This window comes from Heptranchias perlo, chromosome 4, assembly GCF_035084215.1.
Source record: "Heptranchias perlo isolate sHepPer1 chromosome 4, sHepPer1.hap1, whole genome shotgun sequence".
Taxonomy (NCBI): Eukaryota; Metazoa; Chordata; class Chondrichthyes; order Hexanchiformes; family Hexanchidae; genus Heptranchias; species Heptranchias perlo.
The window spans coordinates 382,874-396,363 of NC_090328.1; the positions used below are offsets into that span (position 1 = coordinate 382,874).

The following is a 13,490-nucleotide window of genomic DNA, read 5'->3' on the forward strand; positions in this document are numbered from 1 at the left end:
GTTCAGCCAACGGACGCTGCTCCCTGTCACTGGACAAGGTCTGCTCTGGGCTGCTTGTCTCAAATTTTCTAAATAGAAACACAAAATTGTGTGGGATTAGTGACTGTGAGAAGCAGAGTGATCCCAGGGATTATCACCCAATGGAGGGGTCAGTGATCCCAGGGATTATCACCCAATGGAGGGGTCAGTGATCCCGGGGATTATCACCCAATGGAGGGGTCAGTGATCCCAGGGATTATCACCCAATGGAGGGGTCAGTGATCCCAGGGATTATCACCCAATGGAGGGGTCAGTGATCCCGGGGATTATCACCCAATGGAGGGGTCAGTGATCCCAGGGATTATCACCCAATGGAGGGGTCAGTGATCCCAGGGATTATCACACAATGGAGGGGTCAGTGATCCCAGGGATTATCACCCAATGGAGGGGTCAGTGATCCCAGGGATTATCACCCAATGGAGGGGTCAGTGATCCCAGGGATTATCACCCAATGGAGGGGTCAGTGATCCCAGGGATTATCACCCAATGGAGGGGTCAGTGATCCCAGGGATTATCACCCAATGGAGGGGTCAGTGATCCCGGGGATTATCACCCAATGGAGGGGTCAGTGATCCCAGGGATTATCATCCAATGGAGGGGTCAGTGATCCCAGGGATTATCACACAATGGAGGGGTCAGTGATCCAGGGATTATCACCCAATGGAGGGGTCAGTGATCCCAGGGATTATCACCCAATGGAGGGGTCAGTGATCCCAGGGATTATCACCCAATGGAGGGGTCAGTGATCCCAGGGATTATCACCCAATGGAGGGGTCAGTGATCCCAGGGATTATCACCCAATGGAGGGGTCAGTGATCCCAGGGATTATCACCCAATGGAGGGGTCAGTGATCCCAGGGATTATCACCCAATGGAGGGGTCAGTGATCCCGGGGATTATCATCCAATGGAGGGGTCAGTGATCCCGGGGATTATCACCCAATGGAGGGGTCAGTGATCCCGGGGATTATCACACAATGGAGGGGTCAGTGATCCCGGGGATTATCACACAATGGAGGGGTCAGTGATCCCAGGGATTATCACCCAATGGAGGGGTCAGTGATCCCGGGGATTATCACCCAATGGAGGGGTCAGTGATCCCAGGGATTATCACCCAATGGAGGGGTCAGTGATCCCGGGGATTATCACCCAATGGAGGGGTGAGTGATCCCGGGGATTATCATCCAATGGAGGGGTCAGTGATCCCGGGGATTATCACCCAATGGAGGGGTCAGTGATCCCGGGGATTATCACCCAATGGAGGGGTCAGTGACCCCGGGGATTATCACCCAATGGAGGGGTCAGTGACCCCGGGGATTATCACCCAATGACCTGTTGCCCCCAACTATGAGCTGAGCCCTAGTCTGGGGTCAGGTACAGTTTAACTGAGATTCCGGAGGTGAACGTGTGATACATTCAGTCAGCTGACGAGATCATTAACCCTTCCACACGATGCCAACTTCATGCGACAGACTGAAGGCTGGAGTAAAGCGCCAGTTCCTACCACACTGCAGTGCCCGACCTGCGGATGTGGAGTGAGATCGAGCCCGCCTGATGATGGAGTAGGTGCCTGAGAGGCTCCGCTCTGCTCGACCAGCAGAGAGGCTGCGGGACGCTGGACGACTCCTGCAACACAATGGACAATGAGCGGACACCTTGCTCACGCTCACACAGACTGCGCACACCTCGCTCGCGCTCACACAGACTGCGCACACCTCGCTCGCGCTCACACAGACTGCGCACACCTCGCTCGCGCTCACACAGACTGCGCACACCTCGCTCGCGCTCACACAGACTGCGCACACCTCGCTCGCGCTCACACAGCCTGCGCACACCTCGCTCGCGCTCACACAGACTGCGCACACCTCGCTCGCGCTCACACAGACTGCGCACACCTCGCTCGCGCTCACACAGACTGCGCACACCTCGCTCGCGCTCACACAGACTGCGCACACCTCGCTCGCGCTCACACAGACTGCGCACACCTCGCTCGCGCTCACACAGACTGCGCACACCTCGCTCGCGCTCACACAGACTGCGCACACCTCGCTCGCGCTCACACAGACTGCGCACACCTCGCTCGCGCTCACACAGACTGCGCACACCTCGCTCGCGCTCACACAGACTGCGCACACCTCGCTCGCGCTCACACAGACTGCGCACACCTCGCTCGCGCTCACACAGACTGCGCACACCTCGCTCGCGCTCACACAGACTGCGCACACCTCGCTCGCGCTCACACAGACTGCGCACACCTCGCTCGCGCTCACACAGACTGCGCACATCTCAAAAACGCACAGATTGTACACTCCGCTCAGGCACAGAGTGTACACACCTTGCTCACACTCTCAGACTGCACAGAGCTCAGACTTGCATCGGCTACACACCCAGATCACACACTTGGACTGTACACTCAGTTCACACCTCATCTGCACATGCAGCTCACACTTACATTATCTGCAGAGCTTAATATACCTTCTGTACAACCAGAACACATGTACACATCATCTGTACACCTAGCACACACTTAAGACGTGTAAAACAAGCATGTGTAGTGGCGGTACACACGATGAACACACCTCTTGCACTGTCCTGTACCAGTACCCAGCGCAGTGTGATCCTCATATACCTTTCTTACTCAATCAGAAGAAATCCAGCAATGAACGTAGTCTCAGGATAAGGGGTCGGCCACTTAGGACTGAGATGAGGAGGAATTTCTTCACTCAGAGGGTTGTGAATCTTTGGAATTCTCTACCCCAGAGGGCTGTGGATGCTGAGTCGTTGAATATATTCAAGGCTGAGATCGATGGATTTTTGGAGTTGAGGTGGAAGATCAGCCATGATCTGACTGAATGGCGGAGCAGGCTTGAGAGGCCCTATGACCATTTCCCTTCCTAATTGCTTGCTGTACCGGCATGTTAACACCCAAATCCCTCTGACTACCAACATTTTTTAGTCTCTCACCTTTTAAAAAATATTCTTCCTACCAAAGTGGATAATTTCACATTTCACCAATTATACACCATCAGCCACCTTCACCAGTGCCTCTATATCCTTTTTATAATACGGAGACCAGAACTGCGCACATTACTCCAAGTGTGGTCCAACCAAGGTTCTATACAAGTTTAACATAACTTCACTGCTTTTCAATTCTATCCCTCTAGAAATGAACCCCAGTGCTTGGTTTGCTTTTTTTATGGTCTTATTAACCTGCGTCAATACTTTCAGTGATTTATGTATCTCTACCCCTAGATCCCTCTGCTCCTCTACCCCATTTGGACTCTTGTTTTCCAAGCAGTATGTGGCCTCCTTATTCTTTCTACCTAAATGTACCACCTCACACTTATCTATATTGAAATTCATTTGCCAATTACACGCCCATTCTGCAAGTTTATTAATGTCTTCCTGTATCAGGCTGGTGGAATGGGTGGACACGTGGCAGATGAAATTGAACGCAGAAAAATGCGAAGTGATACATTTCGGTAGGAAGAACGAGGAGAGGCAATATAAACTAGAGGGCACAACTCTAAAAGGGGTGTAGGATCAGAGAGATCTGGGGGTATATGTGTACAAATCATTGAAGGTGGCAGGGCAGGTTGAGAAAGCGGTTAAAAAAAGCATTCGGGATCCTGGGCTTTATAAATTGAGGCATAGAGTACAAAAGCAAGGAAGTTATGATGAACCTTTATAAAACACTGGTTCGGCCACAACTGGAGTATTGTGTCCAGTTCTGGGCACTGCACTTTAGGAAAGATGTGAAGGGCTTAGAGACGGTGCAGAAGAGATTTACTAGAATGATTCCAGGGATGAGGGACTTCAGTTATGTGGATAGACTGGAGAAGCTGGGGTTGTTCTCCTTGGAACAGAGAAGGTTGAGAGGAGATTTGATCGAGGGGTTCAAAATCATGAAGGGTCCAGACAGAGTAGATAGAGAGAAACTGTTCCCATTGGTGGAAGGGTCAAGAACCAGAGGACATAGATTTAAGGTGATTGGCAAAAGAACCAAAGGTGACATGAGGAAAAACTTTTTTACCCAGCGAGTGGTTAGGATCTGGAATGCACTGCCCGAGGGGGTGGTGGAGGCAGATTCAACCATGGCCTTCAAAAGGGAACTGGATAAGTACTTGAAAAGAAAAAATTTGCAGGGCTACAGGGAAAGGGCGGGGGAGTGGGACTAGCTGGATTGCTCTTGCATAGAGCCGGCACGGACTCGATGGGCCGAATTTTTTAAAAATTCGTTCATGGGATGTGAACGTCGCTGGCGAGGCCAGCATTTATTGCCCATCCCCAATTGCCCTTGCGAAGTCTCCCTTCCATGCTGTAACCTTTCTATGATTTAGTCCCTGTCCTCCTCAGTATTTACTACATCCCCCAAATTAGTGTCGTCCGAAAATTTTGAAATTGTACTTCCGATTCCCGAGTCCAAATGGTTTATGTAAATGATGAACAGTGGTCCCAGCACCGATCCCTGGGGAACATCACTTCCCACCTTTTGCCAGACTGAGTAACTACCTTTAAACCATACTCTCTGTTTTCTGTTTTGTAGCCAGCTTGCTATCCATTCTGCTACCTGTATCCTGACTCCACATGCTCTGACCTTAGTCATGAGTCTACTATACAGTACCTTAGCGAAGGCTTTTTGAAAATCCAAATATATTACCTCTACTACATTACCCTTGTCTACCCTTTCTGTTATTTCTTCAAAGAATTCAATAAGGTTGGTCGAGCATGACCTTCCCTTCTGAAATCTGTGCTGACTATTATTTATTATATTTTTGGTTTCTAGATGTTTTTCATTTACATTATCTTTCTCATCACTGACGTTAAGCTAACTGGACTTGTTCTATCTCTCTTTTTAAATATATGAATAAATTAACTGTCCGCCAGTCCTCTGGCACTACTCCCTTTTCTGATGAATTTTTATATATATGTAATAGTGCCTCTGCTATCTCCTCCCGAACATTTTTTAATATGTGCCGATACAATCCATCCGGACCAGGGGTTTTATCCTCTCTAAGTTTGATTAGTTTATCAATTATCGCCCCCCTTTCTGTCTTTTCTCAATGGATGGAACGGGACTAGGGCTGGAGCTGAATGGCCTTTTCCCAATGGATGGAGTACTGACTCAGAGTGGCCCTCACTCCTCTAATTACCCCTTGGGAGTGCTGCAATACGGACTCCGAGTGGCTCTCACTCCTGTACTTCCCCCCCGGGAGTGCTGCAATACTGACTCCGAGTGGCCCTCACTCCTGAACTTACCCCCCGGGAGTGCTGCAATACTGACTCCGAGTGGCCCTCACTCCTGAACTTACCCCCCGGGAGTGCTGCAATACTGACTCCGAGTGGCCCTCACTCCTGAACTTACCCCCCGGGAGTGCTGCAATACTGACTCCGAGTGGCCCTCACTCCTGTACTTACCCCCCGGGAGTGCTGCAATACTGACTCCGAGTGGCCCTCACTCCCGGACTTACCCCCTGGGAGTGCTGCAATACGGACTCAGAGTGGCCCTCACTCCTGTACTTACCCCCTGGGAGTGCTGCAATACGGACTCCGAGTGCTTTGAGCTGATTTCACTGATCTTTGCCCCAGGGGTTTGAGCCTAGCAGTGGGAAGCTGCACAGTGTCACACAACATCTCGTTCATCAAGCTGAGCGCTGCCCGCGCTCGCTGTTTACGGTTCTCAGCCAAAGTTACCCTGGAGAGAGGAAAAACTATCAGAACATCAATGGGTAAAAGCCAGAGACAGCCCTGGAAAAACACAACCCAAGCTTAACACAGACACTGCTCTCCCACTTCATTTATATACACATAACAGTGAGGGGAAGGTAGTTCTGTGAATCGGTCACACTCAGGGCTACGATACACGGTGAATCGGTCACACTCAGGGCTACGATAAACGGTGAATCGGTCACACTCAGGGCTACGATACACGGTGAATCGGTCACACTCAGGGCTACGATATAATGTGAATCGGTCACACTCAGGGCTACGATACAATGTGAATTGGTCACACTCAGGGCTACGATACACAGTGAATTGGTCACAATATATGGTGAATTTGTCACACTCAGGGTTACGATATACAGTGAATTGGTCACAATATATGGTGAATTGGTCACACTCAGGGCCACGATAAACACGATGAAATGGTCACACTCAGGGTTACAACACACGATGAATTGGTCACACTCAGGGTTACAACACACGATGAATTGGTCACACTCAGGGTTACAACACACGATGAATTGGTCACACTCAGGGTTACGATACACGTGAATTGGTCACACTCAGGGTTACGATACACGTGAATTGGTCACACTCAGGGTTACGACACACGTGAATTGGTCACACTCAGGGTTACGACACACGTGAATTGGTCACACTCAGGGTTACAACACATTATGAATTGGTCACACTCGGTTGCAATACACCGTGAATTGGTCACACTCGGTTATGATACACGGTGAATTGGTCACACTCAGGGTTACGATACACGGTGAATTGGTCACACTCAGGGTTACGATACACGGTGAATTGGTCACACTCAGGGTGACGACACACGCGAATTGGTCACACTCAGGGCTACGATACACGGTGAATCGGTCACACTCAGGGCTATGATACACGATGAATCGGTCACACTCAGGGCTACGATATAATGTGAATCGGTCACACTCAGGGCTACGATACAATGTGAATTGGTCACACTCAGGGCTACGATACACAGTGAATTGGTCACAATATATGGTGAATTTGTCACACTCAGGGTTACGATATACAGTGAATTGGTCACAATATATGGTGAATTGGTCACACTCAGGGCCACGATAAACACGATGAAATGGTCACACTCAGGGTTACAACACACGATGAATTGGTCACACTCAGGGTTACGATACACGTGAATTGGTCACACTCATGGTTACAACACACGATGAATTGGTCACACTCAGGGTTACGATACACGTGAATTGGTCACACTCAGGGTTACGATACACGTGAATTGGTCACACTCAGGGTTACGACACACGTGAATTGGTCACACTCAGGGTTACAACACATTATGAATTGGTCACACTCGGTTGCAATACACCGTGAATTGGTCACACTCGGTTATGATACACGGTGAATTGGTCACACTCAGGGTTACGATACACGGTGAATTGGTCACACTCAGGGTTACGATACACGGTGAATTGGTCACACTCAGGGTGACGACACACGCGAATTGGTCACACTCAGGGCTACGATACACGGTGAATCGGTCACACTCAGGGCTATGATACACGATGAATCGGTCACACTCAGGGCTACGATATAATGTGAATCGGTCACACTCAGGGCTACGATACAATGTGAATTGGTCACACTCAGGGCTACGATACACAGTGAATTGGTCACAATATATGGTGAATTTGTCACACTCAGGGTTACGATATACAGTGAATTGGTCACAATATATGGTGAATTGGTCACACTCAGGGCCACGATAAACACAATGAAATGGTCACACTCAGGGTTACAACACACGATGAATTGGTCACACTCAGGGTTACGATACACGTGAATTGGTCACACTCAGGGTTACGATACACGTGAATTGGTCACACTCATGGTTACAACACACGATGAATTGGTCACACTCAGGGTTACGATACACGTGAATTGGTCACACTCAGGGTTACGATACACGTGAATTGGTCACACTCAGGGTTACGACACACGTGAATTGGTCACACTCAGGGTTACAACACATTATGAATTGGTCACACTCGGTTGCAATACACCGTGAATTGGTCACACTCGGTTATGATACACGGTGAATTGGTCACACTCAGGGTTACGATACACGGTGAATTGGTCACACTCAGGGTTACAATACACGGTGAATTGGTCACACTCAGGGTTACAATACACGGTGAATTGGTCACACTCAGGGTGACGACACACGCGAATTGGTCACACTCAGGGCTACGATACACGGTGAATCGGTCACACTCAGGGCTATGATACACGATGAATCGGTCACACTCAGGGCTACGATATAATGTGAATCGGTCACACTCAGGGCTACGATACAATGTGAATTGGTCACACTCAGGGCTACGATACACAGTGAATTGGTCACAATATATGGTGAATTTGTCACACTCAGGGTTACGATATACAGTGAATTGGTCACAATATATGGTGAATTGGTCACACTCAGGGCTACGATAAACACGGTGAATTGGTCACACTCATGGTTACGACACACGATGAATTGGTCACACTCAGGGTTACGATACACGTGAATTGGTCACACTCAGGGTTACGATACACGTGAATTGGTCACACTCAGGGTTACGATACACGTGAATTGGTCACACTCAGGGTTACAACACATGATGAATTGGTCACACTCGGTTGCAATACACCGTGAATTGGTCACACTCAGGGTTATGATACACGTTGAATTGGTCACACTCAGGGTTACGATACACAGTGAATTGGTCACACTCAGGGTGATGACACACGTGAATTGGTCACACTCAGGGTGACGACACACGTGAATTGGTCACACGCAGGGTTACGATGCACAAGGGCATTTACACAGTTAAAAAAATTACCTTTTCTTTACTTCATTTTGCTTCTGATTTTCTTTAATTTCTTTATTGGTGAAGTTTCTCTGTGATGGAAGGGAAAAAATGCTTAGTAGAGAAAAAAAACCAGCAAACCAGCCAGGAACTGAAGTACGGAGCTGGGTGTATGAAAGGGCCACAGTACAACAGTAAAGCCCACTGCCCCTCACCCGTTTCTCCTTGGGATGGCACGGTGCTCCATCCCTTTCCTTCAGCTCTTCTCGATGTTCCCGATATGTTTCAAGTCGCTGCTGCCGCTTGCATTTCATCCATTCCTGGATCTCCTTCCGTTCCTGCTCACTTCTCTTTGGAGACTTCGAACATCTGCAAATTGGTGAAACAAAGGAAGAGTGTGAGTGCATGCATCAAAAAATAGGGGGGCCGGGGGGGGTGGAGATACCAGGGGCCGGGGGGGGTGGAGATACCAGGGGCCGGGGGGGGTGGAGATACCAGGGGCCGGGGGGGGTGGAGATACCAGGGGCCGGGGGGGGTGGAGATACCAGGGGCCGGGGGGGGTGGAGATACCAGGGGCCGGGGGGGGTGGAGATACCAGGGGCCGGGGGGGGTGGAGATACCAGGGGCCGGGGGGGGTGGAGATACCAGGGGCCGGGGGGGGTGGAGATACCAGGGGCCGGGGGGGTGGAGATACCAGGGGACGGGGGGGTGGAGATACCAGGGGACGGGGGGGTGGAGATACCAGGGGACGGGGGGTGGAGATACCAGGGGACGAGGGGTAACGGGGGGTGGAGATACCAGGGGACGAGGGGTAACGGGGGGTGGAGATACCGGGGGACGAGGGGAGTGGGAAGCTGCTATCAGTAACAGGGTCTCAGACAGTATCAGGCATATCAGGGTGGATGGGTAGGTTGGTCGGTCGATAGAAAGAAAGTAGAGAGAGAGAGAGAGAGAGAGAGAGAAAGTAGAGAGAGTAAGAAAGAGAAAGAGAAAGAAGAAAAGAAAAAGGAAAAAGAGAAAGAAAAATTAATTTATATTTCTAAATGATATTCTAAACGATTTTATAATTTAAATTTATTATATCTAAGCATTTAAATAGCACCTTTCATGACCTCAGGATGTCCCAAAGCGCTTTACACCCAATGAAGTACTTTTGAAGTGTGGTCACAGTCATAATGTAGGAAACATTGTAGCGAATTTGCCCACAGCAAGATCCCACAAACAGTAATACGATAATCACCAGATCACCTGGGTGAGGGATAAATATTGGAAACCAGGACACTGGGGAGAACTCCCCTGCTCTTCTTCGAATAGTGGCTGTGGGATCTTTTACATCCGCCCGAGAGGGCAGATGGGGCCTCGGTTTAACGTCTCATCCAAAAAGACGGCATCTCCGACAGCACTTCCTCAGTACTGCACTGGGAGTGTCGGCTTGGGTTTTGTGCTAGTCTCTGGAGTGGAACTTGAACTCACGGCCTTCTGACTTGGGGGGCGGGGGGGGGGGGGGGTGGGAGGGGAGAAAGAAAAGAGGGAAGTGCTGCCACTGAGCCAGTGCTAGGATACCTTAAACACCAGGGTCTCAGGCAAACACTCCCAGAGCAGGTACAGCACGGGTTAGATACAGAGTAAAGCTCCCTCTACACTGTCCCATCAAACACTCCCAGGGTCAGGTACAGGGTTAGATACAGAGTAAAGCTCCCCCTACACTGTCCCATCAAACACTCCCAGGGCAGGTACAGGGTTAGATACAGAGTAAAGCTCACTCTACACTGTCCCATCAAACACTCCCAGGGTCAGGTACAGGGTTAGATACAGAGTAAAGCTCCCCCTACACTGTCCCATCAAACACTCCCAGGGTCAGGTACAGGGTTAGATACAGAGTAAAGCTCCCTCTACACTGTCCCATCAAATACTCCCAGGGCAGGTACAGCACGGGTTAGATACAGAGTAAAGCTCCCTCTACACTGTCCCATCAAACACTCCCAGGGCAGGTACAGCACGGGTTAGATACAGAGTAAAGCTCCCTCTACCCTGTCCCATCAAACACTCCCAGGGTCAGGTACAGGGTTAGATACAGAGTAAAGCTCCCCCTACACTGTCCCATCTAACACTCCCAGGGTCAGGTACAGGGTTAGATACAGAGTAAAGCTCCCCCTACACTGTCCCATCAAACACTCCCAGGGCAGGTACAGGGTTAGATACAGAGTAAAGCTCACTATCCTGACTCCAGAAGGCCCGACTGCACAACTGGGGTGATTCTGTTTCACCTCTGAGGGTCCCAGACTGTGAGGGTGAGGGTTTCAGTTGCCTCGGACCCAGACTGTGAGGGTGAGGGTTTCAGTTGCCTCGGACCCAGACTGTGAGGGTGAGGGTTTCAGTGCCCTCGGACCCAGACTGTGAGGGTGAGGGTTTCAGTGCCCTCGGTCCCAGACTGAGGGTTTCAGTGCCCTCGGTCCCAGACTGTGAGGGTGAGGGTTTCAGTTGCCTCGGACCCAGACTGTGAGGGTGAGGGTTTCAGTGCCCTCGGTCCCAGACTGAGGGTTTCAGTGCCCTCGGTCCCAGACTGTGAGGGTGAGGGTTTCAGTTGCCTCGGACCCAGACTGTGAGGGTGAGGGTTTCAGTTGCCTCGGACCCAGACTGTGAGGGTGAGGGTTTCAGTGCCCTCGGTCCCAGACTGTGAGGGTGAGGGTTTCAGTGCCCTCGGTCCCAGACTGTGAGGGTGAGGGTTTCAGTGCCCTCGGTCCCAGACTGTGAGGGTGAGGGTTTCAGTTGCCTCGGACCCAGACTGTGAGGGTGAGGGTTTCAGTTGCCTCGGACCCAGACTGTGAGGGTGAGGGTTTCAGTGCCCTACCCTGAGGCTGGAAGCAGTATCAGCCCTCATTACCTGGAGAGTTTCTTGGCTTGGTGCTCGGTCAGGCCCACAGCCTGGGCGGACAGTTTTCCCTCGTTCAGCAGGTCAGCGATGATATCACTGACACCACTCAATCCGCTCACCTGAAGGTGGTCCTCTGTGGAGCTGGAAACAGACAGATCTTTAGAAACACATGAGAAACAGGTGGGTGCCTGTTGGATCAAAGCAGGGACAGCACAGAAGCAGACCATTCGGCCCATCATGCCTGTGCCGGCTAAGCAATCCATTTAGTCCCACTCCCCCCGCTCTTTCCCCAGAGCCCTGTAAATTTTTTCCCTTCAAGTATTTATCCAAATTCCTTCTGAAAGTTATTATTGAATCTGCTCCCACCGCCCTTTCAGGCAGCGCATTCCAGATCATCACAACTCGCTGTGTAAAAAAATATTTCCTCATCTCACCTCTGGTTCTTTTGCCAATCACCTACATATGAACATACAAATTAAGAGCAGGAGTAGGCCATTCGGCCCCTCGAGCCTGCTGTGCCATTTGATAAGATCATGGCTGATCTGATTGTGATCTCAACCCGACTTTCCCGTCTACTGACTATAACCTTTGACTCCCTTGTTAATCAGGAATCAATCTAACTCAGCCTTAAAAATATTCAATGACCCTGCCTCCACCGCTCTCTGGGGAAGGGAGTTCCACAGACTCACGACCCTCAGAGAGAAAAATTCTCCTCAGCTCCGTCTTAAATGGGAAACCCCTTATTTTTAAACTGTGGCCCCTAGTTCTAGTCTCTCCCACAAGGGGAAACATCCCCTCAGCATCTGCCCCTTCGAGTCCCCTCACGATCTTATATGTTTCAATAAGATCACCTCTCATTCTTCTAAACTCCAGTGTAGACAGGCCCAACTTGTCCAACCTTTCCACATAAGATAACCCCCTCATCCCAGGAATCAGTCGAGTGAACCTTCTCTGAACCACCTCCACGTTGCTTGTTACTTCCTCAAAAAACTCTAATAAATTAGTCAAACACGATTTCCCTTTCACAAAGCCGTGTTGACTCTGCCCGATTGCATTGAGATTTTCTAAGTGCCCTGCTATAACCTTAAATCTGTGTCCTCTGGTTACCGACCCTTCTGCCACTGGAAACAGTTTCTCCTTATTTACTCTGTCTAGACCCTTCATGATTTTGAACACCTCGATCAAATCTCCCCTTAACCTTCTCTGCTCCAAGGAGAACAACCCCAGCTTCTCCAGTCTCTCCACATAACTGAAGTCCCTCATCCCTGGTACCATCCTAGTAAATCTCTTCTGCACCACATCATTTAAAGCCTTGACATCCTTCCTAAAGTGTGGTGCCCAGAATTGAACACAATGTTCCAGCTGAGGCCTAACCGGAGTTTTATAAAGGTTCAGTATAACTTCCTTGATTTTGACTCTATGCCTCTTATTAATAATTGTAAACAATTTTACAACACCAAGTTATAGTCCAGCAATTTTATTTTAAATTCACAAGCTTTCGGAGATTTCCTCCTTCCTCAGGACACTCAAACATTTGCCTGAGGAAGGAGGAAATCTCCGAAAGCTTGTGAATTTAAAATAAAATTGCTGGACTATAACTTGGTGTTGTAAAATTGTTTACAATTGTCAACCCCAGTCCATCACCGGCATCTCCACATCATGACTACCATCTTATTAATAAAGCCCAGGATCCCATTTGCTTTTTTAACAACCTTCTCAACATGTCCTGCCACCTTCAAAGATTTGTGTATGTGACCCCCAGGTCTCTCTGCTCCTGCACCTCCTTTAAAATTGTACCATTTAGTTTATATTGCCTCTCCTCATTCTTCCTACCAAAATGTAAATTTCACACTTCTCTCTGTGTTAAATTTCATCTGCCATGTGTCTGCCCATTTCACCAGTCTGTCTCTGTCCTCCACATTGTTTACTACATTTCTGAGTTTCTTGTCATCTGCAAACCTTGAAATTATACCCTGTATACCCAAGTCCAGGTCATTAATAT

The 13,490-nt window shown here is 49.5% G+C and overlaps 1 protein-coding gene across 1 annotated transcript in view; it reads right to left on the reverse strand.

The window, feature by feature from the left end:
• Positions 1-13,490, reverse strand: part of cplane1 (ciliogenesis and planar polarity effector 1) — a 211,492-nt gene that overhangs the window by 81 nt on the left and 197,921 nt on the right. The window contains exons 45-50 of the mRNA XM_067982079.1: positions 11,498-11,629; positions 8,829-8,982; positions 8,647-8,705; positions 5,562-5,732; positions 1,542-1,663; positions 1-68 (exon numbers count right to left, since the gene is read on the reverse strand). The exon at positions 1-68 is cut by the window's left edge and continues 81 nt beyond it. Coding sequence (XP_067838180.1) covers positions 1-68; positions 1,542-1,663; positions 5,562-5,732; positions 8,647-8,705; positions 8,829-8,982; positions 11,498-11,629 — 706 coding nt within the window. The remainder of the gene's footprint in view (positions 69-1,541; positions 1,664-5,561; positions 5,733-8,646; positions 8,706-8,828; positions 8,983-11,497; positions 11,630-13,490) is intronic.